The sequence below is a fragment of the Molothrus ater genome, chromosome 2 (assembly GCF_012460135.2).
Source record: "Molothrus ater isolate BHLD 08-10-18 breed brown headed cowbird chromosome 2, BPBGC_Mater_1.1, whole genome shotgun sequence".
Lineage (NCBI taxonomy): Eukaryota > Metazoa > Chordata > Aves > Passeriformes > Icteridae > Molothrus > Molothrus ater.
In genome coordinates, this window is record NC_050479.2 from 96443688 (window position 1) to 96462193 (window position 18506).

Below are 18506 nucleotides of genomic sequence, written 5' to 3' on the forward strand. Positions count from 1 at the left end.
CTGGAAAGGAGCACGTCATGATCCTTTTCCAGCTTGGTTGTTCCATCCCTGTGTTGAGTCATCTTTGTGCATATGACTGACCTCAGTCACTGCAACCTTTAACAGCTGCAAGCTCTGACAAGTCCTCCAACAATGAGATGGATCTAGCTCAGCTCAGGCTCAATTAGTGCAGTTCTACACAAGGACCTCTTGCACTGGTATTGATAATGGTGATGCAGATGCTGGAAAGAAAATAAATTGACAGATGGCACTGAGGAGTCCCTCTTTTTGAAGATGGGATACTTTTGAATTATATGTCTCACTAAAGCCAAAAAATATATGTATCGACTCAAGTCAACACACAGCAGACACAGAATCCCATAGCCTACAAGATCATGTTTCAGAGCTGTAGCTTTTTTTGGATCCAGAATTGCTGTGTCCCTATTAACAAACCCAGCCATCTAACAACAACAGAACAGCTCTCTCCCTTTCTGTTTTGTAGCCCAAATATTTAAGATTACTTATAATATCACAGTCACAGCTCCTCAAAGTTATCTCTCTCTGGGGAATTTATCCAGACAAAAACATGTGCCTGTGAAAAACAATTTTTAAGATCCCAACATTAAAAAAAGGGAAAAATAAGAAAGAACATGTAATATAGTGCTTCAAAATCACTTGCAGAAATTACCTAGTTAACATAATGTGTATTTTCAATATAGTTTTCTTGTTTATGGGATTATATTTGTGACCATGTAGTTAAAAACTACACATGTACCTACATAATAATATTAACTTCTTATTATGCCAATATAAAAAAAATGAGTTACATTTAGAGCTTGTTTTTGTCACCAAGAAGTAAACTTTTATTTTGCAGGCCTGTTGATCATAGCAACACTAGTTTCAGGCTTATTTTTGAAAAACAGAACACTAATTTTAAATGCAACAATTAAAAGGTCTTACCTTTATGCATCCTTCTTGACTCCGACTCTTTGGTCATGGTTGCCAGGCAGTGAGGAAGTACGCTGCCACAGCTGTTACTCTGTACTAATGGTAAATGTCCCTGCAGGAAATTTTGTAAATATGTGCTTAAAATTGTATTTCAAGATTTTTTTTTATCAGCAATGGTAAAATAATGTGCTTTTTCATGGATATTAGTGTCATGTCATATCAATCAGCCAGCTGTGTACAGTGTCTATTAGGCCAAAATATTTTCAAAGCAGTACCTCCACCCTCCTGCTGTTTGCTGGTTGACCATCAAAAATAAAGAGTATTTCCCCTTTATATATAACTTTATCTTTACCATTTAGAGGCTTTCAGTAGGAAAGAAAACAACAAGTTGTGTCTCTAGAATCAATTTAAACCAGTAGAAAAATATAATCCTTGATACAGAAATTGTGTATTTATGATTAATGTTCTACAGCACAGTATTTCCAGAGGTCAGAAGAATGGCTGAAAGTACAGATGGTTTCACATACATTCCCATTTGCTAATAACCCTCAAGTCATTTCATAGTCAGCTTCATGTGTGAATTTGGGGGGTTACATAATGCTTAGGGTGCTACCCAGCCTTCCCTGTAACCCAGTGCAGGATTTCCTGCAGAGGCTGGAAGGCTGTAAATAGCAGCAGGCACGTACTTTGTTTGCAATGTTGCGTCCCAGCGTGGCACTGTTGAAGTGGGGAGACATGGATGGGGTTGTTTTCTTGCGGGGCAGAGTATCGCTCAGGTACGTGCCCTCCCTGTGCTGCTTCTTGCGCTCCTCCAGGCTTCTGAAATGCTTCATGGGGAATTTGTTACAGTTTTGATAAAATGAATTGATGCACTTGCTCAGTTATATTCTATATGGAAAATACTGATAGTCTGGAAAAAACAAAATCTAACATACAGAGCATCTCCTACTTCACAGTGCTTTCCATCACATTAAAATCATACTGATTTTAAAAATGCATTAAATTCATGTACACATTGTATGTACATGTCCCTGTACCTTTTCTTTTGTGTTAAATATTCAAGTCTAGTGTACAAGTGGAACTCAATTATAAAGGAAAACTTTTTCTTAGAAGTTATTCTAATGAATTGGTGGCTTAAAACCAATACAACTTTTGAAAGGCATTGTTCAAATGTATATGAAAAATTAATTTAGGATTTCACACATACATTATTGCTGCAAGTCCTCTGAAAGTTACAATGAGTCCTGAATATTAATATTTGCCTCTGCATTATAAGGTGAATTTTTTTTCAGAAACATTCTATAATACATCATGTTAATTTTTAAATGAGCAGTGCGTTTAAGTGCAACACTCTACAAGCACAATCCACTTACAGTATCACACTAAAGTCCTCATGTATAAATCAACTTTATGGCCATCATATCAAAAGCAAACAAAACAAAACAATCCCAATTTATCAGCTTTGAATCTGTTACCTGTTGTTGCCTGCAGTGTTTCTTAGCTGGCAGAGGTGGAGGTGTATCAGATAAAGGAATAGGATCTACATGAGTAGCCATGACCTCAGGCCAATGGACTGATGGAAGTTGAGCAATAGAGCGAGGAGAAAGAGAGTGAGGAAACACAAATCCAGAACAGAGAGGTGATCTTAGCTTTATAGAAAAAAGAGAAATTACACACAGAGTTTTCTTTTTGGAATTTCTCAAAAGATACGGCACATAAAAGCTGCAGTTTTAGCACTGTGTTTGTTGGAGTGTTTAGCAGGAAGGAGGTGTACTCTATTGCAACTGTCAAGGCATACTGAGCTACCAGAAGCAACAAACAAATGCCAAATTCTAAATCAGTTTCTGACTTATTGCAATGCAAAAGTATGTGAATTTACAATTATAAGGTTATTCCATTCCTTTAAAAGCGGATTTATTCAAAATTTCACAAAGAATGAGGAAGAGAAAGTAAGCTAGAAAACAGACTGGACAGACTCCATGGAATAGCTAAGATGGATAGAAGCTATTAATCTCCCACAACTATTCAAGATATTATTCTACCACCTTACAGGGGGAAAAGAAAAAGAAGCTACAAAACAAAATGAACACCTGAACACCACTAATCAAGTTGTCATAAGCTTGTCCACAGATGGTTTCCCAAAGGTGCATTACATTGTAGTTTTGGGCAGGCAAAGTTTGTTGCTTAGTGCTGCTTGGGTCATAAGAGTTCACGATTTTTGGCCTTCAGGGTCCCATCTACCTCATCAAAGACACTTTAAAGCTGGAGCAGTCCTTCAGCTTTACTATTAACCTGTTATCTAACTTGGTAACTGGCAGAGGCAGTTTGCTTTAGGGTCAGTTTGTTACATGTTGAAGTACCAAAAAATAAAAAATAAAGAAAATAAAAAAGGCAGCCATGAAAGAACAATGCAAACAAAGGGAAAAGTCTCTCAAACAAACCTCTTTATTTTGTGGCTGGCTCGTCAGCACAGCCGTGGAAGGCTCAGTGGCAACTGCTTCAACATCTGAGGGGGTCTGAGTGGAAGGGGATATATTCATGGAATTGCCATACAGCTCACTAATTTCACTTACACTGATATAGCCCTAAAAGGAGGAATTCAGAAGTTAAAAGGAGCAAAAGCCAAAAAAGACATGCAAGAGTATTAATGTATCCAGTAAAATGAAAGTTAGTTTAGAGTGATTCAGCCAAATATTTGTTATCATTGAAATACTTAATCATAAATAAAATAAAATTAGCATCAAGATTTTTGAAGGTTAAATACTTGGATTCTGAAAATTGTTCTTAATTTAATTCCAGAAACATTTGTGTAATCAAAATGCAAATGAACATTAAGTGTCCAAAAGATTTTACTAAAAGGCAAATACCCTTTAGAAATTATATAGCTCTTTCTCAGGAAAGCAGACTGGGTGAAATGGAAGAATAAATCTTATTCTGAGATCTTAATTTTTTTTGTTTCTGATTAAATAACCTGATTTGTTTCTTGCCTAAATATTAGGCTAATTTGAGTAAATCAAATGACTAACAGAACTGAGAAGAACTTCTATAAGGACAAGCTGTTCTCAGAAATTACACTAACACATCTTCCATTTGCATTGCCTGGAAGACACTTCTAACTTTTATTTGTTACCAGAAGAACTGGGTAAGATGCTGTTAGTGTTAGCCTGCAGCCATTACGATTTGCTTTTATTTATTTTTTTTTTAATTAAGCAGTCATACAGAAAGTGATGGGCTGAGGCATGGCAGGAACCATCAGTGTGCTGCTGCCTGCTGAGATTTATGCAAGCAGATTTAAGATTTGAGGCCAAAATGTGGTTATTGCATGTATTTTGGTGTTAACTGCACAAATGTTTTTTAAAAAGTAAAATATGGATTCTAATCCATTGTGCATAGGATACCAGGTTGTAAAAAGTAAAATGTCCTAATTTCTAATCCATAGAAAACAAGGCTATGCAAAAGTAAGAGTAAATCACTGTTGAAGCAATGCCATAAAGAAGAGCTAGATATATGATTATTTTTAAATCAAGATGTAAACCTGCTTTCACACTGACAGTGTCTGGCAAGGGCTGTGTTTCTATTACTGCACCAACATATACCTCAGCAATTCTGTAAGAGAAGGCACAGACTGCTATACTACTTCTTTTTAGAAATGCCTAAATTTACCAATGATCGTAGAAGACAACTTGAAAACAAATATCAAGATTACTATCTATTAGCACAATTTTCAATGTATGATATCAGTTAGTTCAATCATAGAAGACAATCCTGTAAAATTATGTATCATAGAGTGAACAAAGCACTCTACAAATAGGAGGCAAATCTTAACTCTCATATTATTTGATGAGCCATTAATTGAGGAAACTGGCTAAGATACTAAAGTTTATCTCTCAAAGCATATGACTACAGTACAGTAAAATAGAATCCAGAATGAATTAACATAAAACTTGCATAACTATCTTGTAGTGGCAGTTTATCAGTAACCAAAACTCAGTGCTTCTGCAATGCAATATTGTGTTAACAATAAAGATATAAACACTTTCACCTTTATATGAAGAATATTCAGTTCTGACTCACAATGCCAGTGAGGATTTAGAAGGGGAATAAAAAACTAAGTAAGGAAAAAATGACTGTGCTTTGCACTAGCTCAGACCCCTGTTACATTTAATTAAATAAATGGTTTCAAGTCAGATTAGTCATCCAAGTAATTTTTTCAATGCTGAACTTTTAAACAGCATTGATTTTCCTTGCTTATTTAAGTAGCGGGATAAGCATCCAGTAAAGTACCTGAGGCAGTGTTACTCTTGCTGTACAGGCTGTGAGCGAACTCACAACGGATGGCAGAAGGTTACAAGCATGTGCTTTGGTGAAGAGGGCTGGCAAACATTGGACCACAGACTCAAGTGATGAATAGCAACCCTATGGTGAAATGAACTGCTGTTCCAGCAGTCTCTGTAAGCCTGTCTTTGGTGCCTGATTTTCAAAAGTGCCAGGACAGTCAGAGAAGAATTAAACTGGACCAAGACAAACATGACATCTGGCAAAGGTGTTTTTTTGTAGGACAGAGCCTATGGAAACACTGAGGATGAAACAGATAACTCTTGCTGTTCCTTCTCGTATTTGCCTTGGAGCAAGTCCTGATTGACTTCACTGCGGTGATCAGACTGACACCATTAAATAATCCTTTTCTTTTTAAAAAGAGTGTAGCCTCACTTAGTATAGTTGCAGTTTGAAGTATGTGAGTAAAAAAGCCATGAAGTGTGTGTGAGAAAAACCAACCAGACAGCACCCACTCTCTAGTGAGAGAATGGGCAGATCCATCTCAAAAGGAAACAAATGAAATTTAGACTTGCCAGATGTTCTGGTGGGAGGACAGATGTCCAGGTCAGAACACAACCTAGGACACTGAAAGTCTAAGCAAGAAAGGAAGGGTGCTCAATCCCACTGACAAGTGAAACTGCACACTGGGAACTTGGAGATCATATAAGCAAGACCCCAGTTCCCAGGTGCTGAAAGGTTGTGGTTGCTTTAGACTTCGAAAGCCCAACTTCCCAGAGTGGCACCTACATCATTATATGTGGCAGACCTTGGCCAGGGCTTCAAGACAAGCAGATCCAGCAAGTTCAGTCAGAACTCTTAAGAAGAAGTTAATGAAGCAGCCATATATGCCTGTCAGTGTATTTTAAATGCTAAATTTTCTGCTTTCTCTAACTGTTCAAAAAAAGTGAAATAAATAGCTCAATACATATCTTAGAATCACAATAGCTTGAAGTCTTCAAATCAATGCTTTTTAAAAAGAACAAAATAAACATTTGTCATGCTTTAGTAAAGGGTCTTAGAATGAGGGAGGGGAGGCAATAATAAAATCTACAGTGCAAAAATAAGACCAAATTGTATTTGTAATTGAACAGTTATTCCCAGATCTAATTCTTCTTCACTTCAAGAGGTTTAATTGTCTATTTTGAGAAAATTAGACATACACACACATTCCACACACATAAAACCAATAATTTATCCACAGCAAGAGATTAAAACGATACCAGTTACATTTGGAAGAATGTCAAGAGAAGCTATTTTTGCTCACTAGTGAATCTAGCCTTCTATGAATAAGTTTAAAAAATGGTGTGAAATTACTTTGCAAAGCTTTGATGACTAGGACTTCACTCAATACTACATACTGAAGTGCTTTTGTATGAGGCATTATTAAAAGTTAGTTATGGTAACATCAAAAGCAGAGAAGCTCTTTACCTCTTTCAGACTATTGGGACTGACAGGAAATCCTTTTTCTCCAGAAAGTGTGGAATATTTCTTTTCCAGATTACAGAGATTTTCTTTTTCCTGTTAAAACCAGACATTTTATATTAAATAACAACAGCCAAGTTGTGAAAATAAATGTTAGCCATTTCCTTTACTATCTGAAGAAACACACTGGGATACAAGACTGAAACTACATAGCAGAGCTTTAGCTTTGTCCTTTTAGAACAGCACTGAACAAAATTGGAGGTACAGAACAAAAAACAAATAAAATGCTTTATTTAACAACCACAGCCAAACCAGGTAAGTGCTCCTTCAGCATTTTGAAAACGATGATTCTGCTTAGTGAGCTAAACATGGTTTCTCTCAGGATTAAAAGCAAAACATAAAATGGACATGAAGGGTTCATGACAGCTTCTTATTAACCAGATGTTAGCTGATGAGAAGTAACTCATCTCATGGCCTCACAGGGGCTATTAAAGCCAAAAATCTGAGCAGTCCGTGCAGAGTCCCACTAGCCACAAAGGGAACAGAGGCTTCCAGCTTGTGGGCGGGTGCCTCTGCTTGAGTCCTTGGGAAAGAGGGCACCTCTAAAACACTCTTGATTATCAAATGCGAGTAGTGTTTCTCTTAAGAATACCTGCTGACTGACTGCAAAAGATTTCCTTTTTTTTTCAAAGGTAAATGTCTGTCACATTATTACCATCTTGCTATCTTCTGCACAACTGATGTTCTTCTTCTGCTCTACATTCTTTTATTCTATGAAATGCTCTTTTATTGCCAAAAATGTTTGAAAGACAAAAAATACTTACCCTTTGCAGCATCATTATTAAGTTGTTTTTCTCTTTTACAAAATGATCTTGCTCTCTTTGTGCTTGTTGGACAATATGATTGGCTTGTTTTTTGAGAGCAGAAACCTTTTCCTAATATAAGAAAATCACAATTTACATTATTTATTTTCAAATCTCAAGACAACCTGCAGCAAAGATCCTACTCATCAAAGTTCACTTATTCATATGCATGGCTAAGCAGCAGGAAAATAAGTTTGTACAAGACAGCTCACTGCTCTGAAGGAGATAATTAAATAAGAATTAGACAGTAAAGAGAAAACTTATTCAAGAGAGAAAAGAATAATTGCATGTATTCTTTGATAATATAGTGACAAGCATCCATATACTGAACAGAACTGGTTTAGAGATCCAACCTGTGATTTCTGAAAAAAGCAGTATTAATTGATTGAGATAGCACCTTTCAAACTAATTTTTAAAATGACTGTATTTTCTTAATTTGGTGTTCTACTATTATTTTAACAAAACCATTTAACAGCAAAATCATTAACAAGCCTAAAATAACTGCAGTTTTGTGCAGAGAGTACAAGTCTCCTTTCTTAAAGAGGAAAAAAAAAGAAAAAACCAAAACTTTGGTACTTTTTTTGAGCAAATTAAGGGGTTTGATTTTCATATGAAATATGCAAACAGGGCATGAAATATTATTAATTTCTTTCTTCTTGGATAAGTGCATTATTTGACCTGTGTAGGATGTTACTGGGGCATTCTCTGCTTCAAAAACCCTTTCAAAGTGGAATGTTTTGCATTATTTCTTGCAGATAGGCAGGTTGTAGATCCATTTCCTTGCCCTTATGCTCAACAACAAAGAACAAATTAATTGAGTGTTGGTGCTGTTACCTTTCTACTGACAATGCTGCGCTGATATTCAGCTACTTCATGCAGGAGCTGTTGTGTCAGATTTTCCTTCTCTTCATCTAACCTGCTTTCATGTTCAAGCTGCTGAAATTCTAAATCTTCAAAGTGTTTGCTTTCTATGTCCAGAATATCAGCATCCTTAAGGAAAAAAAGAAAAAGGTAATATAAAAAAACATAATAATGCTTTTGCTGACACCACAGTAGAGGTACTTACAAACAAACACAAACATCAACCTAAAATTATATTTATATATTTCCTACAACATGTCTCACCAGGATCTCAATACTTTTAATGACCTTCTTGCATAATAAGAGAGTAAACAGGGCTAATTATTGTTTTGATGTTGCTTTCTCCATCACTCCTACTGTGCCTCTTGCTAAGAAGCATCTGAACTGTGAGGGAGCTGTTTTGCAGCACTCAGAGCAAGTGCAGCCTCCCGAGCTGGTTGGGCTCTGCTGTAGCCTGGCTGGGACACCACCAAAGCCTGAACCCACCTGGTGAGGTTGTCACATACCAAACTCAGAGGACAGCTGCTTTCCAACCAAACTAGAGAACTGCACATGGAATTAACTGCTGAAAATTGCTCTCTGTGCAATTAGGGACTCTAGTCATCCACCCTAGCCAATAGGTACAGACAGTATACTTCAGAAAATGTATCAGCCCACTTTTTACGCATTCCCCTGAACTGATACCATGTGTTGTCAGAAAAAGAAGAAGTCAAATGCTGCAGAAATGAACCAAGAAATAAGAACACACCTGCTTTCCGCTTAGGATATGAGATAAAACCATGGTGCTTTTCAGCACAAGAAATTAATGCTAATCTTCCCTCCTGCAACATCTGTGCATTCATAATATGAATTCCTGCTTACAAGTTTCAGAGTGCTGAAGAAAAGGGTGCATTCAATAATTGCAGCATTAGTAAATGGAAAGGCTCTCTAAAACAGACACATGACTTGCTACACAAGAAAACCTACATCCGGGAACAATGCAAACTTGTTCCTTTGCTTATTTCAACCTAAGGCAAAGGTTAGTGGCCAAGATAAGCTACTACTAAGACAGGTCTCTATAAAAGGAATTCAAAAGCAGATTCTAGTGTACCAGAGAAAGACACAGGATGCAGAAACTGAAGAATCCAAGTTCATACATGGAATACAAATATCCTCCCCTTACTCTCCACAGATGTGCTCTTCACTTGTAGGAGATAGTGAAGAGATCAAAAGCAAAGGTGTTGGGTAAAATTTACAGGAAAGCAGTTACCTACAATACAGAACTAGCCAGACATCTTCAGCATCCCCAAAAATACCAAAAGGCTTTGCCTGGGCCATGAGAGCCAGTAAATTTAGCCTATTGTACACAACAGTAATTGCTACTGAGGCAATAGAACAGACTTCAGAGAAGGAACTGATGATGAAAAAGCCAACTGGGGGCCTTTAAAATACACTTCCTGCCCAACAGGGAGAGTATATATGTGTTTCAGGTACAAGGAAGCAAGAATTCGTCATCTGCCCACCCCAACCCAAACTCCAGCCCCACCCTGCAGCCAACTGCTACAGTGAAATTGGCTGCCCACTCCCCTGGGCAAAAATTACTGAAGTCCCAGAGAACCCTCAGGGAATTTGTCTCCTTTGTGCCTTCTTTGTTGTCAGTAAAGTAGCACAACAGAACATGTTGCAGACTAAGGTATTTCACACGATGGTTTGGGTTGGAAGGGACCTTAAAGATCACTTCATTCCAAACCCCTGCCACGGGCAGGGAACTTTACATTAGACCAAGTTGCTCAAAGTCCCATCCAAAGTCCCTAACTTTTAACATTTTCATGGATGAGGAGCCTACAAGTTTTCTGGGCCACCTGTTCCAGAGCCTTACCAAGCTCCAAGTAAAAAATTTCTGCCTAACATCTTATATGAGCCTCCCCTCTTTCAGTTTAATGTGATTGGGTTATCACTACCAGCTCTTTTGAAAGGTGCCTCTCCAATTTTGTAGAAGACTCCTCTAGGTACTGAAAGGAGCTGTAAGGACTCCCTGGAGCCTTCCTTTTCCAGGCTGAATGCAGCTCTCTCAGCCATTCCTCTCAAGAGCAATGCTCCAGCCCTCTGGTCATCTTTGTGGCCTCCTCTGAACTCACAAAGGTCCATGTCCTTCTTTTGTTGGGAGCCCCAGTTATTTTTCAGGAAGATATTTTCTCTGGTTTTGGTAAAATACTTACAATCATTTCATGACTGCTCTCACATTTTGGGATCAGTTTGAGAGCTACTGGGCACTAATTCACTGATAACTTTTACTGTATTGACTACAGCAGCCACAGCAAACTCCCATTACAACTGGCCTGGAACAATATGCAATAGAACTAACTGGACACAACCATACCCCCACATTTCAAGTTTTGTCCCACTTTCAAATCCAAAATCATTATTAAGACAACTTGCAAGGAACAAAAATCATTAAAAAATAATTAAAAAAATTAACTAAACAGATTCCTAGAAACATCTTGGTGGTCAGCAGTGAAAAGAGATTTACTACCATCCGACAGCAACAAGACTGCAGCATCTCATTAATTAATACATTCAAGCATGTGACCGCAGAGGAAAAGATTCCTCTCCTTTTAATATGTATGAGACATTACATAATACTCTTCCGTTTTTTTTAAGATAACACACAAAAGTTTTAATTGTCTCAAAACAACCAAACTTTCTGTAGCAACTGAGAATTTAACATTGTTTTTTCCAGAGCTGGGCTTGTTTTTTGCTCTTCGAAAAAACAAAATAGAATTCTGCAAATAAAACAACATCTAAAGAGTATTTCCTATAAAGCAGAAAAAGCCCTTTTTTCATTATTGCTATTACAGCCTTTATTCCTAATACAAATACTCAAGACAGAAAAAAAGATTTAACTTTTAGATGGCCTCTTGAGCGTCCCATACTGATGCTTCTAAAATTATTTTCCCCACATACTAAAGCTAACTATATGTGATGTATAAACTACTTAAGGCTAATGAATATTAAGACTTTTTCACAGAAACTAAGGAAGCTTTCACTGCCAATATTCTATTTTTTTGCTTACAAATAATACAAACTAAAATCAAGTTGCAATTAGACTTTGTGAAAAGTTTATTTATACCAATGTGATGCTGTTGAAAATATAGAACAAAATAAAGCTATTTGAGCAAGTGGTAAAATCTTCAAAATTAATTTTTCAAACTACAAGTAAGGCTAACAGCTAAGTTATATATTGAAAAAAAAGAAGTTATCCATAGCTTCACTGAGATGGTAATTTACTGGCCAATTCCTGTCTTTGCTCACACAGATAAAGAATGATGTTCCACCATCCATCTAAACATCACAACAGTTTCCACATCACCAAACAGGCCTAAAGGGCTAATTACAGGCAAGTGATGCAAAGCTTTAGAAACATTCAACACCAAATGATTTCTAATCCACACATTTGCATGTTACTTGTTTGCAATCACACACATAATCTATTACAAGCATTCCACAAAAAAATCCGCAAGCCATAACCCTCATGACTGTTACAATTCTAAGTTGCAAATATGTTCAGACACTGGATCCTTGAAAGAGAAAATGTTACACTTAGCTACAAAAAAAAAAAAAAAAAAAAAAAAAAAAAAAAAAAAAAAAAAAAAAAAAAAAATTAAAAATCAACAAAATAAAAAAATTAGTGCAATCTTGAAACTTGCTACTGACCCTCTTCAGCTGCTGCTGTAACTGTTCCCTCATGGACTCAGGGCAATTATCAAGCTGCGTCTTCTGCTCGGAGTAAAGCTCCTGAAGCCTCTCTAGTTTTTCCCTCTCAGCATCAAGTTTTAATTTTTCCTGAAGCATGAACCAGAAAATAAAGACAATTACCTTCAAACCCAAGCAGTTGTTAGTGATTATGACAGCGTGTGGCAAAACCTTACTAAACATTTGAACCACGCAGGTCAGAGACAGAAACCTTGTTAGTTGAAATGCAGTGGTGGGATGCAAAAGAATCAAAGCAAAACATTCATCATTTTAGTGGGGGTGATTATTTCTCTCCCTCATCACTGTGCTTTGGACCTGTGCCTGGATGATGCTGTTAAGGCCCCCTCGCCCAAACACTTGTCTCACCTAATGTAAGAAAAAAAATAAAAATAAGAGAACTGTAGCCATGTCAGTGAGGTAACTGATGAAGCTGAGAAAGAGTAGCTTTTAGAAAGCAAAGTAGATGGAAAATGACTATAGTTTGGTAGTGAGAGAGAAATGGAGCTTCCTAGGAGAAACAATTTCATGCCTGTGTGGCTCTGTACAGATAAATACATTTAGCAAACAGTGAAAAGCCAGAATGAGACAGAGCATTATAAAGAAATAACTCTTGGCCAGGAAATCCTGTTGCAGCAGAAACATCAAGTGATCCAGCAAATTTGCTTCAGGATATAGGAACTGCAACCTGTCCATGGGGATCACAGGGGACAGCTTTCCTGGTCTCCTTCAACTAGTTCAACTTTCCTTTTGTTCCACTCAAGCAGCAGTACCCAGAACACTGCTTCTCACCCTCCAAAGCCTTTGGCCTTTTAATCTTTGTAATCAAATACTACATGAATTACTGTGCAACACTGCTCCAAAGACTGGCTGCACATCACTTAAAGCTTGGCTGTAGACTGTTATTAATCTATGGACCAAAGTTTGGGAACCAATAAATCAGAGCACAGAGCATTTTTTCAATGTCTTTCACTGGCTGACATGGCAGATGCATTTTCTCAAATTCAGCAATTAATAACTGGAAAAAAACAATTTATGCCTGATATGCCAGGCAAAAATAATCAAGTAAGTTCCTGAAGCCAGGCTCTCCGCTATCTTCTAGCATTGCACCTGTAGAGCTCTCTTTTCCTACTTCTTGTTCTGTGGTAATGCATCTCCTTCCAGATGGTCTCTAGCTCTCCTTAATACTCAAAAATTAGTAGTATTCTGATTACTCCAAGAACAGTTGAGTTCTGTCATAGCATATACTCATTTCCACTCTTTCCAGTCCCAATTATTATTTAATTTTGAAATCAAATGTGTGGTACAGCAGATACTGTATGATTGGACATTGCATCACCCTTTGCCATAGAGAAGGAATGTCTTTCAGTATACAGCACTTGCCATTTCAAACTGTGGGAAAACTTCCTCTTTGCTATGCCTGACATGTTTCTCAAACCCTTATGCATGGCAGAGGTATAGTAATAAACATTTATTAGCTGCCTGCTTTCTTTATGGTTTTATCTCTAAGTGGGACCAGGAGCTGGGATTCAGTTCTCCCAGTATATAAAAACAACAGGAAGAATCTTTATACAAGTCCAATATCAACCAGAGTCCCAGCTCCATTTTGTTCATTTACACGTGCAGCTTCTCAGTTCATACAATCAGATGAACATTATGCTGAACACAAGTACATTTTATTAAGCTTGTGAAAATAGCAACTGAGCCAGCATATTTTATGACCTGAACTTCCTGTAGTAGCCTCTGTCTTACAACAGCAGCAGCAGGCATCAGAAACACAGAGGATGTAGTACAAGGGAGCTGCACAATGAGGGAGAAGAATGCAACTCCTGGGATGTCACCTCCAGACTGCTGTTCCCAAGAAGCCCCGTTTGCTGAATCATCCTTACTTCCAATACAGAAGGAAAGCCATGAATAAACTGGTAGTTCCCCTCCTCACAAACTCGGTTGTCCATTTAACATTCAGCCCACAGTCTTCCACCTTGTTTCACACTTGCCTTTTCTGCCCACCTAGCCATCCAAAGCAGCAAGGACTTCTCTGACCTTAGCTGCAGTGCCTCTGAAGCTATAAATAGCTCTCTAAATGTCTATGCACTGCTATAAGCCTACTCATTTATCAACAAGCAAGTCAAACCTCAAGTGTGAGGAGACATCATCAAGGATAAAACTCCCTGAGAATCCTGCCAGAGATACTGTTACATGCCTCAAGAAATTAGAAATGTATTCCTTTGAGATTGAAAACAATACTCATCTGGTCTATTTATAGCATAGGAAGTGCTAAGATTCCACCAAACTGGCTCCCTTCAAAATGTGCAGTCTTAACAGGAAATATCACTTTCAGCAATGAGAGGCATTACATGTTTTGCAGCTGTGGAGTTAAGTTCGCTGATGTCTCAGGCTGTGCACTGGTGAAGTCCATTTGATTTACAAAAAACATTTAAATGAGAATGAGAAGAGAGAAGTGAATGAGAAATTTTTCATGCAGTGTTTTCTATAAGTGAATCAAGACAAGTTCTTCTAGAAGGGGAAAGATTTGTGACCTTGCAAGCCAAGTGTAAGATGCAGCTGAGGCAGGTCTGTGGCTGACTCCACATCTGTTTGCTCCAGAGCAACTGGCAGCACAGCTGAGAACAGAACCCATGCTCCTGCTACTCATGCTCATTTAACGGCAGGAGCTGGGATAATACCTCTCTGCAGAAAGCCCCAGTGTGAATGCCAGAGGCACATCAGCTGTAGTCTGGCTGAATTCTTAACATCCTGTTTCCGGAGAAAACAAGTGCAACATCCGGTCTTAGCCTACTGCCCAACTTGGCCTATGGTCTGCCTCTACATGAACATTATGAACAAATGTGGGGTCAGCCGAAATACAAAGCAGGACTGACTTGGGGTTTGATCATGTTTTGGGCAATGCTTGGATCAGTTTTGGAGGACTTCAGGGAATTGTGGAGGATAGCAGTAAAAAGAATTGACGCGTGACACTGTCCCCAAAGGCAGCGATGGGATGTCAGCAGAGGATACCCAGTATGAAAACCAACCATAAGTTATCAACATAGGTCAGAAAAGGAAACCAATCTTTAGATCTGGTAAAATTGATTTAAGAGCAAAGAAAGAGCAAAAAAACCCCAAACTATATATACACAACACATCTCATAGATGATCCTGACAGAGGGGAGAGAAAAGGATGGTATTAAAGGCAATCATAGCCCCTACAGGAATGGGAACAGGAAGAAGGAGAAACAAAATTGCTCCAGTGCTGTCTCCAGTGGTTGACAATGCCCTATACCTGATCAATGCTGCTACTTTAAGCCTTAGTGGTTTTCCACACCCTTTCTGCAGAGAGCTGCTGCATTTCAATTTGTCTTCCAACCCAGTCTGCTATTGCATGCAGGCTGGCTGGCTAAAATTGTAGACCAACATGTGGCTCCATGTCCATATTCCCTGTGAACCAATCTTTCTGCATAAACTCATGGAAACTCTGAAGAAATTAAAGTAAATTGGACGAAATAGAGAAAACTTCTTGAAAATCTAGTTAAAAACTGGGCAAAACCTCCCTAAAAAAGTAAGAAACCTATGATTTTACCAGGTCACTGTGATATGCATTGTATGGCTAGGTGATTTGGGCTTGCTTACCAATGTTCCAAATCTCCCTGTCCTCCAAAATAACACAAAAAACCCCCAAGACCCCCCCAAACAAACAAACAAAAAATCCCCCTCCAAACCCCAAGGTATGTGTTAATTTCAGAGAGAAATTGTAAAGAAGCCTACAAGGCAAATGAAAGAAAAATCCCAACAAGCGGAATGATTCACTTCTAATACTTTCCATGATCTAGTCTGAAATACTCCAGGATCTTCCTCAGTCCAACTCACCTATAAATCATCAGGTTTTAAGGTAGCAACCTCTCATAAACCGCACTAGACTTCAGACATGCACATTCAGTCCCTCTCAGTACGGAATCAGCTAGTCTCACAAGTCTCAGAGGTTTCTGAGAAATGCAATTACATATAACTGACCAGAAAACCCCACTGAAATAAAACAGTGTCTCCTGTGCAAACTGTACATGCTCCTTTTCTGTATTTTCTGACTACTCTTTCTTGCATTCCTCTATCTCTTTAAGGACAGATGCATGAAACTTGCCACAATTCTATTCTTTGTCACTAAATTCCAGTCAGTTTCATGGCAAAAGCTATTAAGAGAAGAAAATAACAGGTATGCCAGGCATAAGAAAAGGAGCATAAGAAGCAGGTTGATAAGACAGAAGAAGGTGGTTCATAATAGTTCTTTTTTCTTTTTTCTGTATGAATGGTAACTAACTTATTACATACTGCCCAGCTCAGCTCCCTCTTTAGCAAGCTCTGCTCAAAGTAATTTTGTCAAGAGCCATAACTAAGCTCTTTCCCAGAGAGCTTCAAGCTGGATCTGTCAAATTGTGTTAGTAAGGACTTATCAGGGCTTTCTCTGCATAAATGGAACTTGTGATTAATAGCTTAACAGCTGATATTCACATATGTAGGTCATCACCTTTTTCTGTAGAGAAGAAAGGAAGAAGAAAGGAAGCTGTTCTCAAGAAGACCAGATAAGGAGGCAAAGTTGGACTTTTCTCCACATGCTAGCATGGTTTCCAGCATAGCTGAAAGCACAGGCCATGTGAAACAGTTCTGGAAGTAGCTACTCCAGCCAGGACAACTGAGTCCTGACAGCACTGGTAGGTCGTAGACAGGCCAGGTACCACATGAGAACTATCCCAAGTCCAGCAGGGGTGCTGAAAGGTTCTGTCATCTTTTTGAAACGGCAATCACCCATAGCTCTGATTTTCAAAACCCAGAAAACCAATACAAGGTGCTTCACTCCTTCCAATGTGTGTGGTGACAGAATCACAAAGGCAAGGGAAAAGCTTTCAACTACCCTGAGGGTGAGCACTACATCATCTTCCCCACTCGTTCATTTGTCCTCTTCCCCCATTAGTCCTGCCTCGTGATCTCAGAGGGTTGAGCATGGGACTCGGATGAGACCAGCATGCAACTTAACGCATAATGTACAAACCCACTCACAAAATACATCCCTGGTTTACAAGCAAGGGGCTGGGACACAGAGATATTGCACCACAGCAAAGAGCACACTGACAGCCCAATCCTGAACTCACTCCTGCCTTCTGACTTCCAGTATGTTTTCCAGTCAATTCTTTTGCCTTGCAAGGACTAAAAATTATGGCTTTAATACTCGGAAGAAGTTGGCAAAACTTTGTGTCATCACCTAAATGAAACATGCACAGGGCATTTAAAAAAAATCCTAAATAGTTAGGTAGAAGGTAGTACAAGAGCTTCTACAAACAGTTCATTTCAAGTACATAACATGGCCAAAAAATTAGATTGTAGTTTATTATCTCTCTTTTTAAGAATTTCACACGTTTTCCAAACAGGTGTACGGGTAAGGATAAGACTCAAGAAGGCAGGAGTTTCCTGTCAAACAGGTGTCAAGATCAGTGGCAAATTCCATGAGATGCTCAAGCTGCTCCAGAGACAAATGACATCATATACAGCACTAATGCCCCCGCCATCAAATGAACTCTCCCTCTCACCTCCAGATAACGAACACCATGTGGTGTATTCACATATCACTCCCTTACCCTGGCAGAAATGTAACCACTGTTCAAGATATGGGACCCCAACAGCTTCTTGCCTTGAAGCCCCACCAAAAACCAAGACCCCAGCTATCAGTAGGGGTGAAACATTAAGGCAACTAATAGAAACTGTGACGAACCAGTGGACGCTGGGACACTTGTTTTAGCAAGACATAACACAAAAAGTACCATCAGCAGAGTGGAAATTCCTGGTCAAAACCCAAGCCTTAATTCTGTCCTAAGTATCAAATTATTTCAGCAAAAGGGACAACCTATCGCCTCCACCTGAGCTCCCTTTCTGTGGGTGGGGGCTGATTCTGTATTACTACAGAGTCAAGATGTTGACTATCTTGCAGCAGATCTGCATTGCTTGAACTTCAACATAGATACAATAATCAAGCTTTAAAAAATGCTACTGTTTCAAGCCAGCCAGAACTTTTATTTGTTGACAGGATCAGTGCCATCTGTTTTGCTGGCTGACACTACTTTCCCCAGAACACTTCAGCTGTCACTTTATACTTTACTCCCTTTGTAGAAGCCCATCTCCCATTTGTATTTTCAACTTTCACTTTTATGCAATGCTTTCAGACATATTCCCAGAAACAAAAAAAAAAAACCAAACCGCTGTGAATGTATTCCTGCAAAGATAATTTCAGTATTAACTGAGCCATGTCTCGACATTTACAGCACACACTCACAACTGGGTTTCTTTGTTTGTTTAAAACAAAGAGGAACACAAAAGAAAACACAACTATAATTTTGTAGCTGA

General features: G+C 38.5%; 1 protein-coding gene across 7 annotated transcripts in view; it reads right to left on the reverse strand.

Annotated features, from left to right (window-relative positions):
- PHLDB2 (pleckstrin homology like domain family B member 2) overlaps window positions 1-18506 on the reverse strand; it is a 63136-nt gene that overhangs the window by 16721 nt on the left and 27909 nt on the right. For 4 of the 7 annotated variants that reach the window (XM_036381845.2, XM_036381853.2, XM_054518619.1 and 1 more), the window contains exons 7-14: window positions 12084-12212; window positions 8364-8519; window positions 7491-7601; window positions 6673-6762; window positions 3369-3512; window positions 2403-2576; window positions 1614-1754; window positions 940-1039 (exon numbers count right to left, since the gene is read on the reverse strand). In XM_036381845.2, the coding sequence (XP_036237738.1) occupies window positions 940-1039; window positions 1614-1754; window positions 2403-2576; window positions 3369-3512; window positions 6673-6762; window positions 7491-7601; window positions 8364-8519; window positions 12084-12212 (1045 nt within the window). The remainder of the gene's footprint in view (window positions 1-939; window positions 1040-1613; window positions 1755-2402; window positions 2577-3368; window positions 3513-6672; window positions 6763-7490; window positions 7602-8363; window positions 8520-12083; window positions 12213-18506) is intronic. The other 3 variants (XM_054518621.1, XM_036381862.2, XM_054518622.1) reach the window with 2 other exon arrangements.